The 19,748-nt window shown below is 39.5% G+C and overlaps 1 protein-coding gene across 5 annotated transcripts in view; it reads right to left on the bottom strand.

Moving 5' to 3' along the window:
* Nucleotides 1–19,748, bottom strand: part of MYO6 (myosin VI) — a 274,062-nt gene that overhangs the window by 208,197 nt on the left and 46,117 nt on the right. For all 5 annotated transcript variants that reach the window (XM_075862043.1, XM_075862045.1, XM_075862044.1 and 2 more), the window contains exons 2-5: nt 12,243–12,387; nt 10,052–10,121; nt 5,207–5,280; nt 1,351–1,480 (exon numbers count right to left, since the gene is read on the bottom strand). In XM_075862043.1, coding sequence (XP_075718158.1) covers nt 1,351–1,480; nt 5,207–5,280; nt 10,052–10,121; nt 12,243–12,359 — 391 coding nt within the window. In that variant the 5' untranslated portion in view covers nt 12,360–12,387. The remainder of the gene's footprint in view (nt 1–1,350; nt 1,481–5,206; nt 5,281–10,051; nt 10,122–12,242; nt 12,388–19,748) is intronic.

Below are 19,748 nucleotides of genomic sequence, written 5' to 3'. Positions count from 1 at the left end.
GCCACGTTCTTTTTCCGCGGCCGTTGAAGGCCGCGGGCAAAAAACGCAACAAGAAGTCGCTTTCTCTGCCTCACATTGATTTCAATGCAAGGTCAGAGGTGGAAACGTGGCAAGAAAGAACATGCCGCTTTTTTTCCCGTGCGTGGCTAAATGCCGCCATAGAAAAACGCCTGCGCCTCCCATTTAAATCAATGTGAGGCAGTTTCGGACGTTTTGTGGCACGGATTCCGATTTGGTTTCCACGTCAAAATCAGCGCCACAAAACTGTGTGTGAACTGGCCCTAACAGTTATTCTGTCCTATTTGTCCCACTTTTAATATTCTGTACTATTTAATTCCCATGCATTCCAATGTATTAACCCCTTCTCTCGGTAGCAGTTTTTCATTTTTAGTTTCTCCTCCGCACATTCCAAAAGCCTTAACTTTTTTATTTCTTTTATCAAAATAGCTGGATGAGGGCTTGTTTTTTGAAGGACGAGTTGTAGTTCTTCATGGCACCATTTAATGTTCTAAATAATGTAGTGAGAAACTGGAAAGAAATTCTTTGTGGGGTGGAATGAGAAAAAAACTGTTTCTCTTTGGTCACCGTCCAGTAAAAAGACACATTAAATATATTCTGCCGGCCAATACAATTACGGTGATACTAAATTTATAAATTTTTATGTATTCTTACTTCTACAAGGACAAAAAACTTGTTAGAAAATAGTTTTGTGTCACCATAGTCTGAGAGCACCTACTTTTTTGTTTTTCCGTCTAAGGAGTGGTGAGGGCTTATTTTTGCGGGGCGATTTGTAGTTTTTATTGGTACCATTTTTTTAAAAAAATTTGTGGGAGAGGAGGTGACCAAAAAACAGCGATTCTGGTGTTTTAAATTATTATTTATTTTTACTGCATTCAACGTGATTGTTAAATAATGTTAACTTGTAATAGTTCTGACTTTTACGGGCACGGCAATACCAGTAAAGTTTATTTTTTTATTTTTTTTGTAACATTACTTTTGGGGGAAAATGGAAAAATGTGTTTTTTAACTTAATATCTTTATTTATTTTATTTAATTATTTTTATTAGCAGCCTAGGGGACTCGAACCAGCGATCCAACGCTTGCTCAATATACTGAAATACTAACGTGATTACTAACGCGAAATACTAACGCGATTTTTACAGTCTCCTATTAAGCGTTTAATAGGAATACAAAGACTGCAGACAACCATTGACACCCCGACACCTAAGGTGTTAAAGTAGCGGGATCGCGCTCGTTGCACTGAAGTGTCGGCTGTTTTAGCTCAAACGCTCAACTTATATTTTAAAAAAAAAACAAAACAAAAAAAGGCAGGTCCCTAATAATACTTACCTATTGCATATACATGTGGTGGCAAAGTTCCCAGTGATCTACCCTGGTACGTTTTAATGTAGTCAGAGGAATAGAGTTTTGGGACATCAAAATATGGATTTACTGCAATCAAAATGTTGGCCACATAGGTCTAAAACAAGACAAAAATATATAAGAAATAGACACTTTCTGAACTTTCCATGTTTAAAAACAGAATAAAAGATTTTGATGGTAACTTTAAAAAAAAAAATAATAAAAAAAAGAATATATTTATCTTTAGGCATAAACATTTAATCTAGGACTACACAGCAACTAAAATCCAATTTTACTATGTATATAATTTATATGTCACCAAAGCAATCCTTCTGACACCATGATATTCAATTGAAGCTAGAGTATACAATACTTTGAGTGTAACACATGAGATCATAGAAGAAGAAATACAAACATGAAGAACCAAATAGAAATACAAGAAAATAAGAGTACAAGAACAAGTAAACAATGAACTTCACTAGACAACATTTTAACCCTGTACTCCGGAGGTGAAGTAGATGAAAAGAGAAGGACCATGGTCACTAGGTGTACATTACAATTATGTCTCTTAGGAAGCAATCCGTATCAAACCTATATTTCAGCTGTCACGGTTTTGGCAGATGGCAAGATTACTTCTGTAATTTGGTCAGAATTAATTAAGCACAATTAGGCAACCTGATAGTAGTATAAAAGATTTAGCCTGTCATCTGAGCCAGGAGGTGTTAAAGGAGACCTGCGTATGCTTTGCTTAAAAACAAGGAAGAAGATAATGAATTCTGCCCCCTAGTGCCACACTGTTAACTATCTAATCTGACATGGGACAGTTACCTTAAAAAAAAAAAGAAAAAAATCGGCAATTAGTCATCAACTGTATTTGTAGCTCACACAAGTTTTTCTGCCTAAGAGTTTTAAGGAATTTTGGATTTTTTAAAGATTGTGGGAAGTTTTTTTTTCTTCAATTTGTGCCCAGACTAGTGAATCTAAAAGAGTACCTGGTATCAGAGACTCATTGAACCGTGAACAATTGTTTGTCATGGAGTCAAGCAAAATTCAGAAGTAGTTCTTTAAGCCACACTATCGGCACCCTGGGTATATACAATTTAAAGAAGTGAAATAATAGGAAACCAAGACCTTTTTCAAATATATATAAAATCATAAATAATAGGAAAACCCTCACTAATTTAGTAATAAAAGTTTTGGCGAGACTTCAGCTCTCCACACGCAGGTGTGACCGGTCAAAGTCAGATTTTAACTGCTATGTGAGACTTTACGCATCTGAGCTGGAAGCGTCCACTGTGTGGGGGAGACTGAGTGTGCAGCATGTGTACACAGTGAAGATCTCTGCTGCTATATTACTCCATGCCGGATGTAGTTACATTAGCAGCAAAGAAAGATGATTCTCTTGTGTATTATGGAGCAGATAGAGGAGGAGTACTCTAAAGAATCTCTCACTAGAAGCAGCAAAGATACAATGAATCCTGTTAAAGTTCCTGCATTTACCTCCATGTGTCTACTGCTGGTTCTGAGTGTATGTAGTGAAACTCAGATTAACCCTTTACACGCAACTCTCTCACTATCAGATTAAAGGAGATTATCCGGGTTCTTAAAATTTTTGGCTACTGGATGAAAATGCGATATAGTCACAAAAGCAGCAAAATTCACACATTATTTCCCCCAGCGATCCAGCACTGACACTCTGGAAGCAATGACTGCTTACATACCCATAGCATATGGCCATTACAGCCAATCAGAGGGCTTAAGGTCATGTGTTGCATTTCTGACCATATGCAAGAATCAGGATACATCACCACTAAGCCCTCTGATTTGCTGCAGTGGTCACATGCTACGTGCATATAAACAAACGGAGTAATGCCGAAGCATCAGCGAATGATCGGAAAAAATTAGGCTGATAAAATAACAATATGCTGTATGTAGTCAAGTTCTGGCTCCTGGCTGGAGGTGAGGAAATGCTTGCCTGATTTGCGTTTTACAGATTTGTCATCCATTATGATGCTTTGGAGAATTCCCCAAGTTTGAGATTTGCTTAGAAATTATCAAATAATATAGGGCAACCGATCCCCTTATTGTATTCTATGTCCAGCAAATCGACAAAAAGGTCCTAGTCTGAGCGATGCACATGGCTCCACTTTGCCGATCCGATGCTGTAGAATCACCTCCCCCTCCCCTACAGTTGGTACCTCCCAGAGAAGTAGGAAATCTCACAGTTCCAGTCAGTCTCACGAGAAATGAAGAAATAAAATGTGTCCTGTAATAGGATGGAAATCTTCTGTTTCGCTAATGCTATACTAGTCCTTCTCAATTAATTAGAATGTCATCGAAAAGTTAATTTAATTCAGTAATTCAATTCAAAAAGTGAAACTATATTCTATAGATTCATTACACACAGTGATCTATTTCCAGCATTTTTTTATTTTAATGTTGATGATTATGGTATCAGTTAATGAAAACCCAAAATTTAGTGTCTCAGAAAATTAGAATATTACATAAGCCCAATTTCAAAAATTATTTTTAAGACCGAAATGTTGTCCTACTGGAAAGCATGTACAGTATATGTCCTCAATACTTGGTCGAGGCTCCTTTTGCATGAATTACTGCATCAATGCGGCGTGGCATGGAGGCGATCAGTGATCAGCCTGTGGCACTGCTGAAGTGTTATGGAAGCCCAGGTTGCTTTGATAGCGGCCTTCAGCTCATCTGCATTGTTGGGTCTGGTGTCATCTTCCTCTCGACAATATCCCATAGATTCTCTATGGGGTTTCGGTCAGGTGAGTTTGCTGGCCAATCAAGCACAGTGATACTGTGGTTAATAAACAAGGTATTGGCGTTTTTGGCAGTGTGGGCAGGTGCCAAGTCCTGCTGGAAAATCAGCATCTCCATAAAGCTTGTCAGCAGAGGGAAGCATGAAGTGCCCTAACATTTCCTGGTAGACGGCTGCACTGACTCTGGACTTGATATAACACAGTGGACCAACACCAGCAGATGACATGGCTCCCAAACCATCACTGACTGTAGAAACTTCACACTAGACCGCAAGCAACTTGGATTGATGCCTCTCCACTCTTCCTCCAGACTCTGGGACCTTGTTTCCAAATGAAATGCAAAACGTACTTTCATCTGAAAACAGGACGTTGGACCACTGAGCAGCAGTGTTGGTCCACTGTGTTATATGAAGTCCAGAGTCAGCGCAGCCGTCTAGCAGGAAATTTTAGAGCACTTCATGCTTCGCTCTGCTGATAAGCTTTATGGAGATGCTGATTTCATTTTCCAGCAGGACTATCAAAGCAACCTGGGCTTCCATACCACCTCAGCAGTGCCACATACTGATTGCCTCCATGCCACGCCGCATTGATTCAGTAATTCATGCAAAGGGAGCCCCGACCAAGTATTGAGGACATATACTGTACATACTTTTCAGTAGGCCAACATTTTGGTATGAAAAATAATTTTTGAAATTGGGCTTCTATAATATTCTAATTTTCTGAGACACTAAATTTTGGGTTTTCATTAACGGTCTTCCATAATCTTCAACATTAAAAGAAAAAATGCTGGAAATAGATCACTCTGTGTGTAATGAATCTATATAATATAGGAGTTTCACTTTTTGAATTGAATTACTGAAATAAATTAACTTTTTGATGATATTCTAATTCATTGAGAAGGACTTGTATATATTTAAGAAAAGTCTTATAACTTAATCTTTTGACACTTGCTGAGTTTTTTCAGAACGGATAGATCCTCTTTCAGTACAGGCAATCATTTTAATTACGTGCGCCTATTCTTGACAGATATCCTTAAAAAACATATTGGTTATAGATGGACTTACATATATTTTATCTTTACTGTATCGAACTTTAACGTTGTGAAGAAGGGTAGCTTCATTTAGATACATCAAAGAACCTGCAACAAGATAGCCACGAAAGTATTAGGTTAAACGAGAATTTTCTTTCATTATCTTTCAAGAACTTAAATAAAGAAATCACAATGAGGCTTATGTGGTAAAACAAAAAAAAAACAAAAAAATTGAAAACAACTATTGGTAAACCTTTGTGGTTTCCTAATAGACAGCCATTAATTTGTCTCTGTGTCACAAGCAATTATTGGCAGGGTCTTAAATGCTGGAAGGTAAAGTCTTGTTTTCACTTGGTGAACTGTTGTTACCTGGAAACTGTCAACAAGCAGACTGACTGACCTTCTTCTATTCTAAGTTCAGCTTGTATAAAAAGCCAGGACAGACCAGCTAGTTAAAAATGAAAACAATAATGCATCAGCTGGCCCGATTAACGGATGTATTTTTTATTTACATTTTTTTTGCCGAAATTCTGCATGAATCCAAGAACGGGACGAATGAAGCTTTCAATCATACCTTCCCTACTTGAGGCTCTGTTCGGAGGAAGTATTAAAAGGGTTGTCCAGGATTAGAAAAACATGGCTGATTTCTTCCAAAAACAGTCCACAGATTGTACCGGATATTTCAGCTAAGTCCCATTTGCTTCAATGGAGCGGAGCTGCAATGCCAAGGCACAACCCATGGATAGGTGTTTTTGGAAGAAAACAGTCATGTTTTTCTATTTTTGGACAACCCCTTTAAAGGTTATGTAAACTTTTGAAAGGCAAAATGTTTTTTGAATAAAAAGGTGTATCAGTGTGTTATGTAACTTTGTAAATACTTATTAAAAATTTATTTTTACTTTTTTAGATACAGCTGCTCTATATTCTCTACACAGAGCAGCTGTATTTAGCGCTATTCACTGATTCCGTCAGTCATGTGGACCGGACATCTTCAGTGACAGCGGGTTCTGACACGCAGGATCCACCTGTAATCAATCACATCTACAGATGTAGCCATCTTTAATTTGATTCTGATAACTTGCTGCAGCGTGATATCACACAACAAAAGCAATTGAAAAGTCATTGAAAAAGCCAAGAGAAGAGATCTAGCCGTTGTTTATTTATTGCGTTAAAAGTCAAGGTAAAGACGGCTACATCTGTAAGTTATGAACTCAGATGTGATAGATAACAGGTGGGTCCTGTGTGTCAGAGACAAGCAGGACCCGCCAAAACCGAACCAGTCAGGTCCGCGGCACTGACAAATTCAGTGAATAGCGCTAGATACAGCTGCTCGGTATAGAGAATACAGAGCAGCTGTATCTAAAAAAGTAAAAATAATTTTGAATAAAATGTATTTACAAAGTTACAGAAAACACACTGACTAACCTTTTTATTAAAAAAAATGTTTGCCTTTCAAAAGTTTACATAACTTTTAAAGTGTTAATGAGCACAAACTTAAGGTGTCCATCCATAGATAAACGTCAGCCGAAACCGCCGATTTCAGCAGTACCGGCCAGTCATCTAATATGTATGGGGGTGTCCCAACTCTTCCCGACAACAGATGTCGGGGGATAAAAGAATCAGGCATGTTGAATTTCAACATGCCTGATCTTTTGTTCCCACGGCAGATAAGCCCGCTGACAAAGGTGTCTGGCAGCGGATTATCTTCCCCTCCCCATTGAGTAAACATGCACACTCGGCCGAGCATACATGTGTGGATCAGGAGAAATAGTGGTCGGCGGAACGAGTGCTCGGGCAACAGCTATCTACGGTGTATGTCATCCCTTACTGCCTATTCACATCAAGACACCAAAGTTTTCCACAGCAACACGGTACTGAAGATATATTACAAAGATGAAATGTACCCTTTATTTCATTAGTATAGGCAAAGTATGAGGAAGCGGTACTCCTAAATTTCCGTTTATATTGTGAATAGAACTGTGGAGGGATTTTTTTGTGGAATTGTCAGGCTTTATTGGAGTTGTCCTCTTATATCAAAGAGGATCTCGTCAGTTCTACTGGCATGTGTGTTTTACTAAATACTTCTATTCATAAAATAACAATTCTGCAGCACGTTTTTTGACGCTCTGGTTATTCCTCCTGGAAATGCATGAATAAATTGGGTGTTTCCATTTCTCTCGTCAAAGAGACATGCCCCTACATACTCTGACACTGTCCAATCATTGCTGACAGCGTCCGAATGTGTACAGATACCCTTCACCTTGTCAATATGGTGTAACACTCCAGTCCATTTTTTTATACATTAAAAGTATCAATAACAGAGGAACGGCATAATGCAGAGTTCTAAGAAATAATGCCAATATTTACTAAACAGACGTGTCAGAAGAGCTCATATTAACCTCTTAGTTACATAGTTAGTTACATAGTTCGTACGGCTGAAAAAAGACACGTCTTAACGCTGAAGGACGGATATATCCGACCTGTGCAGGAGTTAGGGCCTGTTCACATCAGCGTTGGCTTTCCGTTCCGAGGTTCCGTCTGAGGTTTCCGTAGGGTGAACACCGCAATGGAAAGTCAAACTGAAACCACAGCTTCCGTTTTCTTCACCTTTGATATCAATGGTGACGGAAACATTGCTAATAATCTCCGTACGTCACCATTCCGGAAGGTTTCCATTTTAATGTCAGAATCAATAGCAAAGTCGACTGCGCTATTGATTCCGTTGGAAAAAAGGAAACCTGCCGGAATTGTGACGAACGGAAACCATTAGCAATGTTTCCGTCACCATTGATATCAATGGTGACGGAAACGGAAGCTGTGGTTTCAGTTTGACTTTCCGTCTTCGTTCCCGCAAAAGGAAGGATATATCCGTTCACTGATCGCATGGGTACTGCCAGTGTACCCACGCGATCAGCGGCAGGAGAACGGCTGTTATACACAGCCTGGCTCCTGCCGCAATCGAAGCGCGCTCCGATTCCGGCAGTTTAACCCATTAAATGCCGCTGTCAATAGCGACAGTGACATTTAATGTGTTTGACAGAGTGAGGGAGCTCCCTCTGTCACCCCATCGGTGCCCCCGCAAAGAAATCGCGGGCGCCGTCGGGTTTCCATGGCAGCCGGGGGCCTAACAAAGGCCCCCAGGTCTGCCTTCAGTAAATGCCTGATAGGCCATGCCGGAGGCATGACCTAATAGATTGCCTGTCAGTTTTACACTGACAGGCAATAATGCTTTGGTATACTAAGTATACCAAAGCATTATATCTGCGATCAGCAGATCGCATAGTGAAGTCCCCTGGTGGGACTAAAAAAAATTCAAATGTAATGCAGTTAAATAAAGTTTGTAAAAAAAACAAAAAAAAAAACAGTCAAAATAAAATAAAACCACTTTTTTTGCCCAAAAAGTGGTTTTATTTAGTAAAAGTGTCAAAACAAATAACACATACACATATATGGTATCCCCGCGATTGTAACGACTTGAATAATAATATGAACACATTAATTAAACCGCCGCATGAACGGCGTCCAAAAAAAACCGCAAAGAACTGCAAAATTCCCTCTTTTCTCCCATTCCCCGCATAAAAAAATTACATAAAAGTTAATCTCGAAGTCCTATGTACCACAAAATAGTACTAATGAAAACTACACAGTGGCCCACAAAAATCAAGCCCACATATGGCTACATCGACGGAAAAATAAAAACGTTATAGCTCTTGGAATGCGGCGATGCAAAAACAAGTAATTTTTTTCTAAAACTGTTTTCATTGCGCAAACGTAGGAAAACATAAAACCTTTACATATTTGGTATCCCCGTAATCGTGCCGACCCATAGAATAAAGGTAACATGTTGTTTACGCTGCATAGTAAACGGCGTAAACTTATAACGTGAAAATCAATGCTGGAATAGCTACTTATTTTCAATACTCTCCTAAAATAAAGTTAATAAAAGTTAATAGATATATTATAAGCATCTAAAAATGGTGCAATTACAAAATACAACTCCCTTATACGGCTATGTCGACGGAATAAAAAAAAAGTTACGACTCTTGGAATGCGACCGTGAAAAAACAAAAAATAATCCTTGGTCATTAACGCGCAAAATGGCCTGGTCATTAAGGGGTTAAAGGAAAACTCCCAACAAGCCTGAAAACCCATACTTCCCCCCACAATCATAGTCCAGAGAGGGCACAAACGTCCCCTTTAAAGTGGAATAAAATGAGAATGAAACCAGATGTCCTATGAATATACACATACGACAGATTAAAAACATAATTTAAACTCATAACTTCATGAAGCTGGACCCAGTCACGATGTATGTAGATAATGTAACGGATAATGCAAGTTCTGCTGTATAGCATTAAAAAGGACAAAAAAGGTATTTGAACATCAATGAGCAATAACCTAGTATGAAACGTGAAATACAAAAGATTAATGGAACTGGACTTTGCACAGTAATCGTCTTCTAAATGAGTGTAAGTAGCAACTACGGAGTTACCAGCTATAAAGACCAATTCCTTGTTAATATGTAATTTATCCAGGAAATGTTACAGGATTTCTTTAGGGCAATGACTTAATAACGTTAAATAATCCTGTCTGCATTTAGAATTCTGCAAAAACTATTTACTATAAATGATGGGTTCTCATGCGTTACTAAAACCAAAACATTTTACAAGTAATCGTTCATATACTTAGCCAATGGTAACTGATCTACGCCAATATATCGTTGTCACAACTGGTAATCCAGCTGCAATGCACACACAACAGTATGCACTGTATATAAAAACTCCCAAGAGAGCACTAAATAAGTATACGGTTAAATAAATGAGAACTTGTAAAGCTACTCGTAGAGGGGCAAACTCAAATAGACATAATGTATACGTACAGTTGTCTTCCACGTGTTTTGTGGTGTCCTCTTCAGCAGGAAAAACCTGGTTTATAGCTGCCAAAAATGTCTATTAAAACATAATAAAATCAACACGGTTAGCATACCTAGTAGAAAGCACACACAAGGACAGATCGCTGCACATTACAACTTACCTCCACTGCAGTGGCTGACGCAGGAGAAATGTAGCATTTAATGGCGGCCATTTAAATAAATAGCAATCCACGTAACGTATGAACATATGGGATCCACCAGAGCGGGTCTACGTTCTGGCTCATAGAGGGGGCCGCCAAGCCTCCATAACCCATAATAGGAACATAGACAGGGATTGTCTTTACAAGACAACCTTTCTTATCCCCTTGCTGACCGCTTCACGTAAATATATGGCAGCTAACAGTGTGCCAGTCTGCAGAGCAGCCATATATTTACGTGCCACCTTCCCCCAACAATTGCAGTGTTTCTGCTGCAGGGATGGTCTAGGTCCGGCTGTAACTAACAGCCTATGGTGTGGGTTAAAAAAAACATGACCTGATTAGTTCAGTTCCCATTAGCGGCACCTGGACCAGAGACTGTTTATTACTGTCAGACCTGGGCACCCTTATACTGAAGGAACGCCGCAATTGCCAGGTTCCAGCACCATAACAGTTTCCAGGTCTGACAGTAACATGCTGTCATCGGGATCTGAAGCTTTAAGACACCCAGACTAGAGCCGGTTAGTCGTTTTCAGACCTGAATACCCCCATTCTGAAGAAAGGGGGAGATTGACGGGTTCCAGCAGCATGGCAGTGTCATGGTCTGACAGTAGCTAACATTCTCTAGCCTGGATGCCGTCATCAGAACCTGAACAAAATCATATCCCGATGAGGGCACTTGGATCAGAAACTGTTAATACATAAATTGTAAAAAAAATAATCAACTAATAAATATTAATACAATTATAACAAAAAAAACTAACAAAAAAACTAACAAAAATGTATAAAAAAAGCCACCCCCCAAACAAGTACATACCTCTCCGAATACACAAAATTAGATATTCTGCGTGACAAACAGCATTAAAATATCACGTTCCCGTCACGCTGTACGTAAATTACCCAAAATATACTATAATTACCCCCAGCCAGAACATGAAAAATTTATTTTCAAAAAATTCAGACCATTTTTCACCAAATAAGACCTAGAAAATTATGCAATATTATAATAGCTTCAATTTTAAAAATTTAGAAAGTTCTGTGTGTCCTGCATAAAAGGAAAAAAAAAACTGGAGGGTAAACTAAAGAAATTTAAAAAAAAAATTTAAAATCCCCTTTACAATTTAGCATTTCAAAAGGTGAAAATTTGTTCAAGTTCCAAAACCCCCCTTGTCCTGCTTAGGAGCTATAGACACAAAACAATAGTCTTAATTGACAATTCTTTTTAGAAGCATTGGAACAAAAATAATTGTTGATATGGTGGACATTAGATGAACAATGCAAGCTATTAATTATTTGTGAATGTTTTATTATTTTTTCTTATTGGAAAAAGTTGTTGAATATATATTTTTTTTAAATACCTATATATTGTGTAGTAAAATGGCATGGTTTCATAGTTATGTTACTTATAACTTTCATACTACTTTATACTTAAAGGGTTAAGCTATGTGCACTACAATAACATATTCAAGATATTCGGTGCCAAGGTCGCAAGCGCCACTGAGGTGAGAACTTGATGTGTCCTGAGTGACGGCCCTAGCAGTCTTCTGATTGGAAACTAGAGCCATCACTCAGAGCAGAGTGGCACTAGCGGAATTAAAAGGTGTCATTACAGTGCCCCTACATCGAACTGTCAGTAGTTTTCAGGCCTCAAAACTGCTGACTGATTCGCCAACAAAAATTATTGTATTATCGGAATTGCAGGAGCACCTTCTGCGTCAACTAGTTGGCAGATGACAGCTAGATGTCCTATTCACACCAAGGTCTGTCTTATACAGCTGCCTGGTGCCAGTTATATCATTCGCAAACCAAAGCCACTACACCTCTGCTGGCAAATGCTTCTAAACAGTCCGTCTTCCATGCACTTTATTACATTTTACTACAGATTTTGTGGATATCTGGGGGGGGGGGTGCTAGTTATATAAAATGTATCAGTAAGCTTGGAGCAATGTCATCTCTAAATAAAACCGTTTAGTCACAATTAGAACCCAATGAAAACTTACCTTTCCCTTTTGATTTAGTGGCTCAATTGTTAAAGAATCTGGTCCAATATCCACAATGTTACCCAACTGAAAGCCATCAGTTGGGTGAGGGGCCCAGACTGGCTTCCCGTCCTCCATGGTGCTCTTCCACTGGTTTTACAGTTTACTAAAAAGAGAACAAAAACATCAGGCATTAATTATATCAATGATGATCGTCATTAAAGCTAGGCTCGTGTGGTATCATCTTACCATTCATATATGGGACCAAATAAAATAGATTGTGGGTCTAAGTATCTGGGTCTCATTGACCATCTCTGGGACCTGTCAATGCAGCCAGAAGAGAATGACATACATTGGCCAAGATCAGATATCTGCGGTTTTATGAAGGAAATACTATCAGGCCAAGTACCTTCCGTCACACTGGGACTTGTTCACACTGAGTTTTTTGCAGGAGGAAAATTCCTCCTGCAAAAACGGCGCCAGACGTTTTTTTGCACAGTGGTTTGACAAAAACTCGTCAAAACACTCGTCGAGGCGTTTTTTTCCCCATTTCTGACTGATTGAAATGGGGTTTTGGAGGCGGAAACCGCTTCAAGATAGGTCATGTCGCTTCTTTTTACCGCGACAAGTTTTTTTGCTTGCGGTAAAAAAAACTCGTCCGCATGCCATTGAAATAAATGGGAGGCATTTTCGGGCGGTTTTTGACGCGTTTTGCGGAGCGGTTTCCACGTAAAAAAACTCGTCAAAAAGCTCAGTGTGAACAGGGCCTTAGGGTACGTCCACACACAGCATAAACACCGCAGAATTTCTAACCAGATTTTCTGGGTGGAAATTCTGCAGCGTTTTCAATAGAGAAATGGACATGCTGCAGAATGAGATTCCGCACCGCAAGTCAATTTCTGCAATTCTTTTTTGCATATCTTTTTCTGCAGTGTGGGGGGGGGGTGAAATTTGTTCAGAAACTTCTCCACATTGCTGCTCCTGTAATACGCTGAATATTCTAAGGGCATCATTAGAATTAGTCATACAAGTCACGAAACGCTGGCATTTACATAACTAACTACAGAATATGCAACTTGGACATTTCAAAGAATGCAAATAAACCTGAAAATACTAAGGAGAATATCCAGACTTCTACACTCTGTAGAACATTAGATTATACATAATTGAGTAACGCTATGGTCAAGCTTCCAAACAGCAAATGACGCTGTGCCTCTCCTAACTAGGGGAACTTTCCATTGAAAACACACATTAATTATAAGGTGTCCTAAATTGGCACCTCCATGATTACATAGCCGCTGCACGGTGCCACACCTCTCTCACCTGTTCCTGCAGTGTTATCTACTCAACGTCCTTGTTCTCTCACAGGTCTAGTAAGAAAGGGTCTCCGCCATGAAGACCACGTGTATAGATACGTTTACATACAGTATACAGCATCATAGCCATGCAGTCTGACCAGAAATGGGAGAGCTTCACAACCACACCGCCAATCTAAAGGACAACACTTACAGTTTATGATTAGGCGTTTCAACACCTCACTATTAGAAGCCGTCTTTATTACCACAGCACCGTACTGTAAGCAAAGCAAACACGCAATAAAGCAAACCTGAGTCATACACAAACCGAAATGGAGCCCTGGATTTCCAGTACTGACACAAAAGGAGTCAGCAAAAACGCTTATACAGAGGAGAAATATACATGTGACGTATATGCAAAAGCTGGATAAGGTGTCAATTACACGTCGTGTGGGAGAGAACACTACACGGTAGGACATATTTAGCCTCCAGTTTTACAGGAAAAGCTGTAAGGAAATTTACTAAAACTACACGATAAGCGTACCACATGTAATAACGGTTTTTATATACAGCATACAGGCCACCATACAAACACCAGGGCATCACATGTAATAACTGTGATGACGGTTTTTATATAAAGCATACAGGCCACCATACAAACACCAGGGCATTCCACATGTAATAACTGTGATGACGGTTTTTATATACAGCATACAGGCCACCATACAAACACCAGGGCATTCCACATGTAATAACGGTGATGACTGTTTTTATATACAGCATACAGGCCACCATACAAACACCAGGGCATCACATGTAATAACTGTGATGACGGTTTTTATATACAGCATACAGGCCACCATACAAACACCAGGGCATTCCACATGTAATAACGGTGATGACGGTTTTTATATAAAGCATACAGGCCACCATACAAACACCAGGGCATTCCACATGTAATAACTGCGATGACGGTTTTTATATAAAGCATACAGGCCACCATACAAACACCAGGGCATTCCACATGTAATAACTGCGATGACGGTTTTTATATACAGCATACAGGCCACCATACAAACACCAGGGCATTCCACATGTAATAACTGCGATGACGGTTTTTATATAAAGCATACAGGCCACCATACAAACACCAGGGCATTCCACATGTAATAACTGTGATGACGGTTTTTATATACAGCATACAGGCCACCATACAAACACCAGGGCATTCCACATGTAATAACTGTGATGACGGTTTTTATATACAGCATACAGGCCACCATACAAACACCAGGGCATTCCACATGTAATAACGGTGATGACGGTTTTTATATACAGCATACAGGCCACCATACAAACACCAGGGCATTCCACATGTAATAACTGTGATGACGGTTTTTATATACAGCATACAGGCCACCATACAAACACCAGGGCATTCCACATGTAATAACTGCGATGACTGTTTTTATATACAGCATACAGGCCACCATACAAACACCAGGGCATTCCACATGTAATAACTGCGATGACGGTTTTTATATACAGCATACAGGCCACCATACAAACACCAGGGCATTCCACATGTAATAACGGTGATGACGGTTTTTATATACAGCATACAGGCCACCATACAAACACCAGGGCATTCCACATGTAATAACGGTGATGACGGTTTTTATATACAGCATACAGGCCACCATACAAACACCAGGGCATTCCACATGTAATAACTGTGATGACGGTTTTTATATACAGCATACAGGCCACCATACAAACACCAGGGCATTCCACATGTAATAACTGTGATGACGGTTTTTATATACAGCATACAGGCCACCATACAAACACCAGGGCATTCCACATGTAATAACGGTGATGACGGTTTTTATATACAGCATACAGGCCACCATACAAACACCAGGGCATTCCACATGTAATAACGGTGATGACGGTTTTTATATACAGCATACAGGCCACCATACAAACACCAGGGCATTCCACATGTAATAACTGTGATGACGGTTTTTATATACAGCATACAGGCCACCATACAAACACCAGGACATTCCACATGTAATAACTGTGATGACGGTTTTTATATACAGCATACAGGCCACCATACAAACACCAGGGCATTCCACATGTAATAACTGTGATGACGGTTTTTATATACAGCATACAGGCTACCATACAAACACCAGGGCATTCCACATGTAATAACGGTGATGACGGTTTTTATATACAGCATATAGGCCACCATACAAACACCAGGGCATTCCACATGTAATAACTGTGATGACGGTTTTTATATACAGCATACAGGCCACCATACAAACACCAGGGCATTCCACATGTAATAACTGTGATGACGGTTTTTATATACAGCATACAGGCCACCATACAAACACCAGGACATTCCACATGTAATAACGGTGATGACGGTTTTTATATACAGCATACAGGCCACCATACAAACACCAGGGCATTCCACATGTAATAACTGTGATGACGGTTTTTATATACAGCATACAGGCCACCATACAAACACCAGGGCATTCCACATGTAATAACGGTGATGACTGTTTTTATATACAGCATACAGGCCACCATACAAACACCAGGGCATTCCACATGTAATAACTGTGATGACTGTTTTTATATACAGCATACAGGCCACCATACAAACACCAGGGCATTCCACATGTAATAACTGTGATGACGGTTTTTATATACAGCATACAGGCCACCATACAAACACCAGGACATTCCACATGTAATAACGGTGATGACGGTTTTTATATACAGCATACAGGCCACCATACAAACACCAGGACATTCCACATGTAATAACGGTGATGACGGTTTTTATATACAGCATACAGGCCACCATACAAACACCAGGGCATTCCACATGTAATAACGGTGATGACTGTTTTTATATACAGCATACAGGCCACCATACAAACACCAGGGCATTCCACATGTAATAACTGTGATGACTGTTTTTATATACAGCATACAGGCCACCATACAAACACCAGGGCATTCCACATGTAATAACGGTGATGACGGTTTTTATATACAGCATACAGGCCACCATACAAACACCAGGGCATTCCACATGTAATAACGGTGATGACGGTTTTTATATACAGCATACAGGCCACCATACAAACACCAGGGCATTCCACATGTAATAACGGTGATGACGGTTTTTATATACAGCATACAGGCCACCATACAAACACCAGGGCATTCCACATGTAATAACGGTGATGACGGTTTTTATATACAGCATACAGGCCACCATACAAACACCAGGGCATTCCACATGTAATAACGGTGATGACGGTTTTTATATACAGCATACAGGCCACCATACAAACACCAGGACATTCCACATGTAATAACTGTGATGACGGTTTTTATATACAGCATACAGGCCACCATACAAACACCAGGGCATTCCACATGTAATAACGGTGATGACGGTTTTTATATACAGCATACAGGCCACCATACAAACACCAGGGCATTCCACATGTAATAACGGTGATGACGGTTTTTATATACAGCATACAGGCCACCATACAAACACCAGGGCATTCCACATGTAATAAACGTGCTGATCTATTGGTTATCATCCAGCCATTTTAGAGACAGTTACAGTGTAGCTAAACGTTTGACAAACTTCTGACATGTCATAGTGTCATGTCACAAGTTTGGATTTGTGGGGGTCCGAGCACGATGGGTTATTAGATAACGATGTAGCTACTTACCTGCAAACGCCGATGCTGCTGCAGAATCAACTGTAGCCTCTGGTGCCGATGTGTCCTCACTCGTCTGACACGATGCAGGACCTGTGAGTGACGTCACAGCGTGATCTGGCAGAAGCTGGGCGTTCTGAAGAGAAGTGGATGATACTTCTCATCAGAACGCCCAGCTAGTAAAAGTATTAAAAACGCCCCGATGTACGCACACAATACACGCCCACTTGGACTTTTACTTTTAAACACACCCACTTGGACTTTTGCAAGCCTCATTTGCATAACTACAAAAATGGTCATAACTTGGCCAAAAATGCTCGTTTTTTAAAAATAAAAACGTTACTGTAATCTACATTGCAGCGCCTATCTGCTGCAATAGCAGATAGGGGCTGCAAAATCTGGTGACAGAGCCTCTTTAAACTCATTGGAAACACGGTTTCAAAAAACTATTCTAAAATGTAGGGATAATCGAGATTTTTATGTATTGTAGCAATCCTAGAGGACAAAGTTCCACGATATGAGGCTATAGGGTTGCAACTACAGGACTGCTCTTCTGAGAATGAGACCTTTGACGCGGCATTCGTTTTGCAGAATTTTTGGGCTAGCGGCTATCCTTTTTCTTTAATGTACTTATAACCTATTTTCCGTTACAGTATTCACAATTTTATTTTTTTAGGTAATTTCAGATACAGTTCTAAGTTCTTGGACTTGTAGGTTATCCCCACGCTCTTTACCCCCCTTTTTGTCTTCCAGATTTCAATCCCCTGCACCAATGATTGGGTACTGTGTTATGACTGTGTTTGTACATTTTTGGGGTTTTACTTTTCCAAAAGTGGAAGGAGTATAAAGAGATTTATTTAAATTAAAAAAAAAGGTCTCTACTATACACTCCTTAGTAGCTCTTCAACCTTTTTTTTTTTTTTTTTTTTTTACAGTAATTTCTTGCATTATTGGGAATCACTAGTATATAAGAACATTAACCTCAAAAAAAATAAAAATCTCAGCAGCCTCTAACCATTGGTCCAGCAGGCTAGACATTTCAAAGAAACAGTATACAGGATTATAGTTGGCTATGGTTTTGTTTTGTTTTTTTAGATCAATTGAATAGCAGCAATTTTAGATTGGTTGATTCCTATCATTGTCAGACTTTACAATATTCCACTGTATTGTTTTCTTGCATGGCTCACTTCGAGATCAGCTCAAGCAAATAAATAGAATTACAACTTTTCTCGCTGGCTATGCTGCTCTACTGCATCCTTGTTACACGACTTGTACAAGAAATGCCAGAGAGGATGTGGTCCAAGTTTCACAAAATTGCAACATGCTAAAAATAAATACACAGCCTAGAAAGAAAATATAACTTGGAAGTTCACACAAACCGCGTCGGAAAACGCGCAAAAACCGTCCGAAAATGCCTCCCATTGATTTCAATGGGAGGAGGAGGAGACTGTTTTTCCACTAGCGAGAAAAAGAAGTGACATGCCCTATCTTCAGGCGATTACGTCTCTGACTTCCCATTGACATCAATGGGAGGCAGAGAAAGCGTATTTCACTGCATTTTTTTGCCCGCTCAATGGCCGCGGGTGAAAAAACGCAGCGAAAAACGACGTGCAGACAGATCAAAATCTGCCTGATAATTCCGTCTGCAAAGTAAGATATCCGCAATAGGCATAACAGAGGTGAGGAAAACGCTCAGGAGTATTGTTGATCAAGGCTCCATGACGTAACTATACGTCATGCATTGGCTTACATAACATTTTGGCTGCAGTGGTTACATGGATGGAATGGGACGTCAAATGCTGATAAGTGTAAACAGAAGATGAGAGAGCTTAGAAAAAAATAAAACACACACACTAAACTAGGAACGCTATAGAAGCAAATAAAACAGGTTTTCCAGAAACTAGCAGCTGTGAATTACTGCTGGACTATAGACGTACAACTATGACTCTATGGCGTACACGACAACAACCACATCTGCCACACCCGAGGAAAACCTTGAAATAAAAGGTGCAGTCATAATATCAACATAACCAATAGAAACACCTTAATAGTGGTTATATATATATATATATATATATATATATATATATATATATATATATATAAAAAGTTTACTAATACTAAATGGCAAAGGCATTAAAAATATCCTGATATTTAACCCTTTAATTAAAGATCTATTGTGACACTACCATGCAACCAAAGAAATAATTAAATACTTTTTAATATCCTGTTCTAACACATTTCTACGCCACTCAAATAAAATGTATTGACAGCTATGTAATACAAGGCCCGGCTGAGACCACCAGAGATCTGGCCGAGAGGGGTATTCCACGTTTTTCACATGGGTGATGTGAGGATTAAATAACGTTGTTTTGTTGTTAACTGTAGTAACAATTCAATAACTAAGGTTCTGTCCAAATCTGCGTCGTGGCTCCCATTTCCAACGGAAGCCACGGCGTAGT

Source organism: Rhinoderma darwinii, chromosome 4 (assembly GCF_050947455.1).
Source record: "Rhinoderma darwinii isolate aRhiDar2 chromosome 4, aRhiDar2.hap1, whole genome shotgun sequence".
Lineage (NCBI taxonomy): Eukaryota > Metazoa > Chordata > Amphibia > Anura > Rhinodermatidae > Rhinoderma > Rhinoderma darwinii.
Note: the sequence above shows the minus strand (reverse complement) of the source record. Positions and strands in the feature narration are given on the sequence as shown.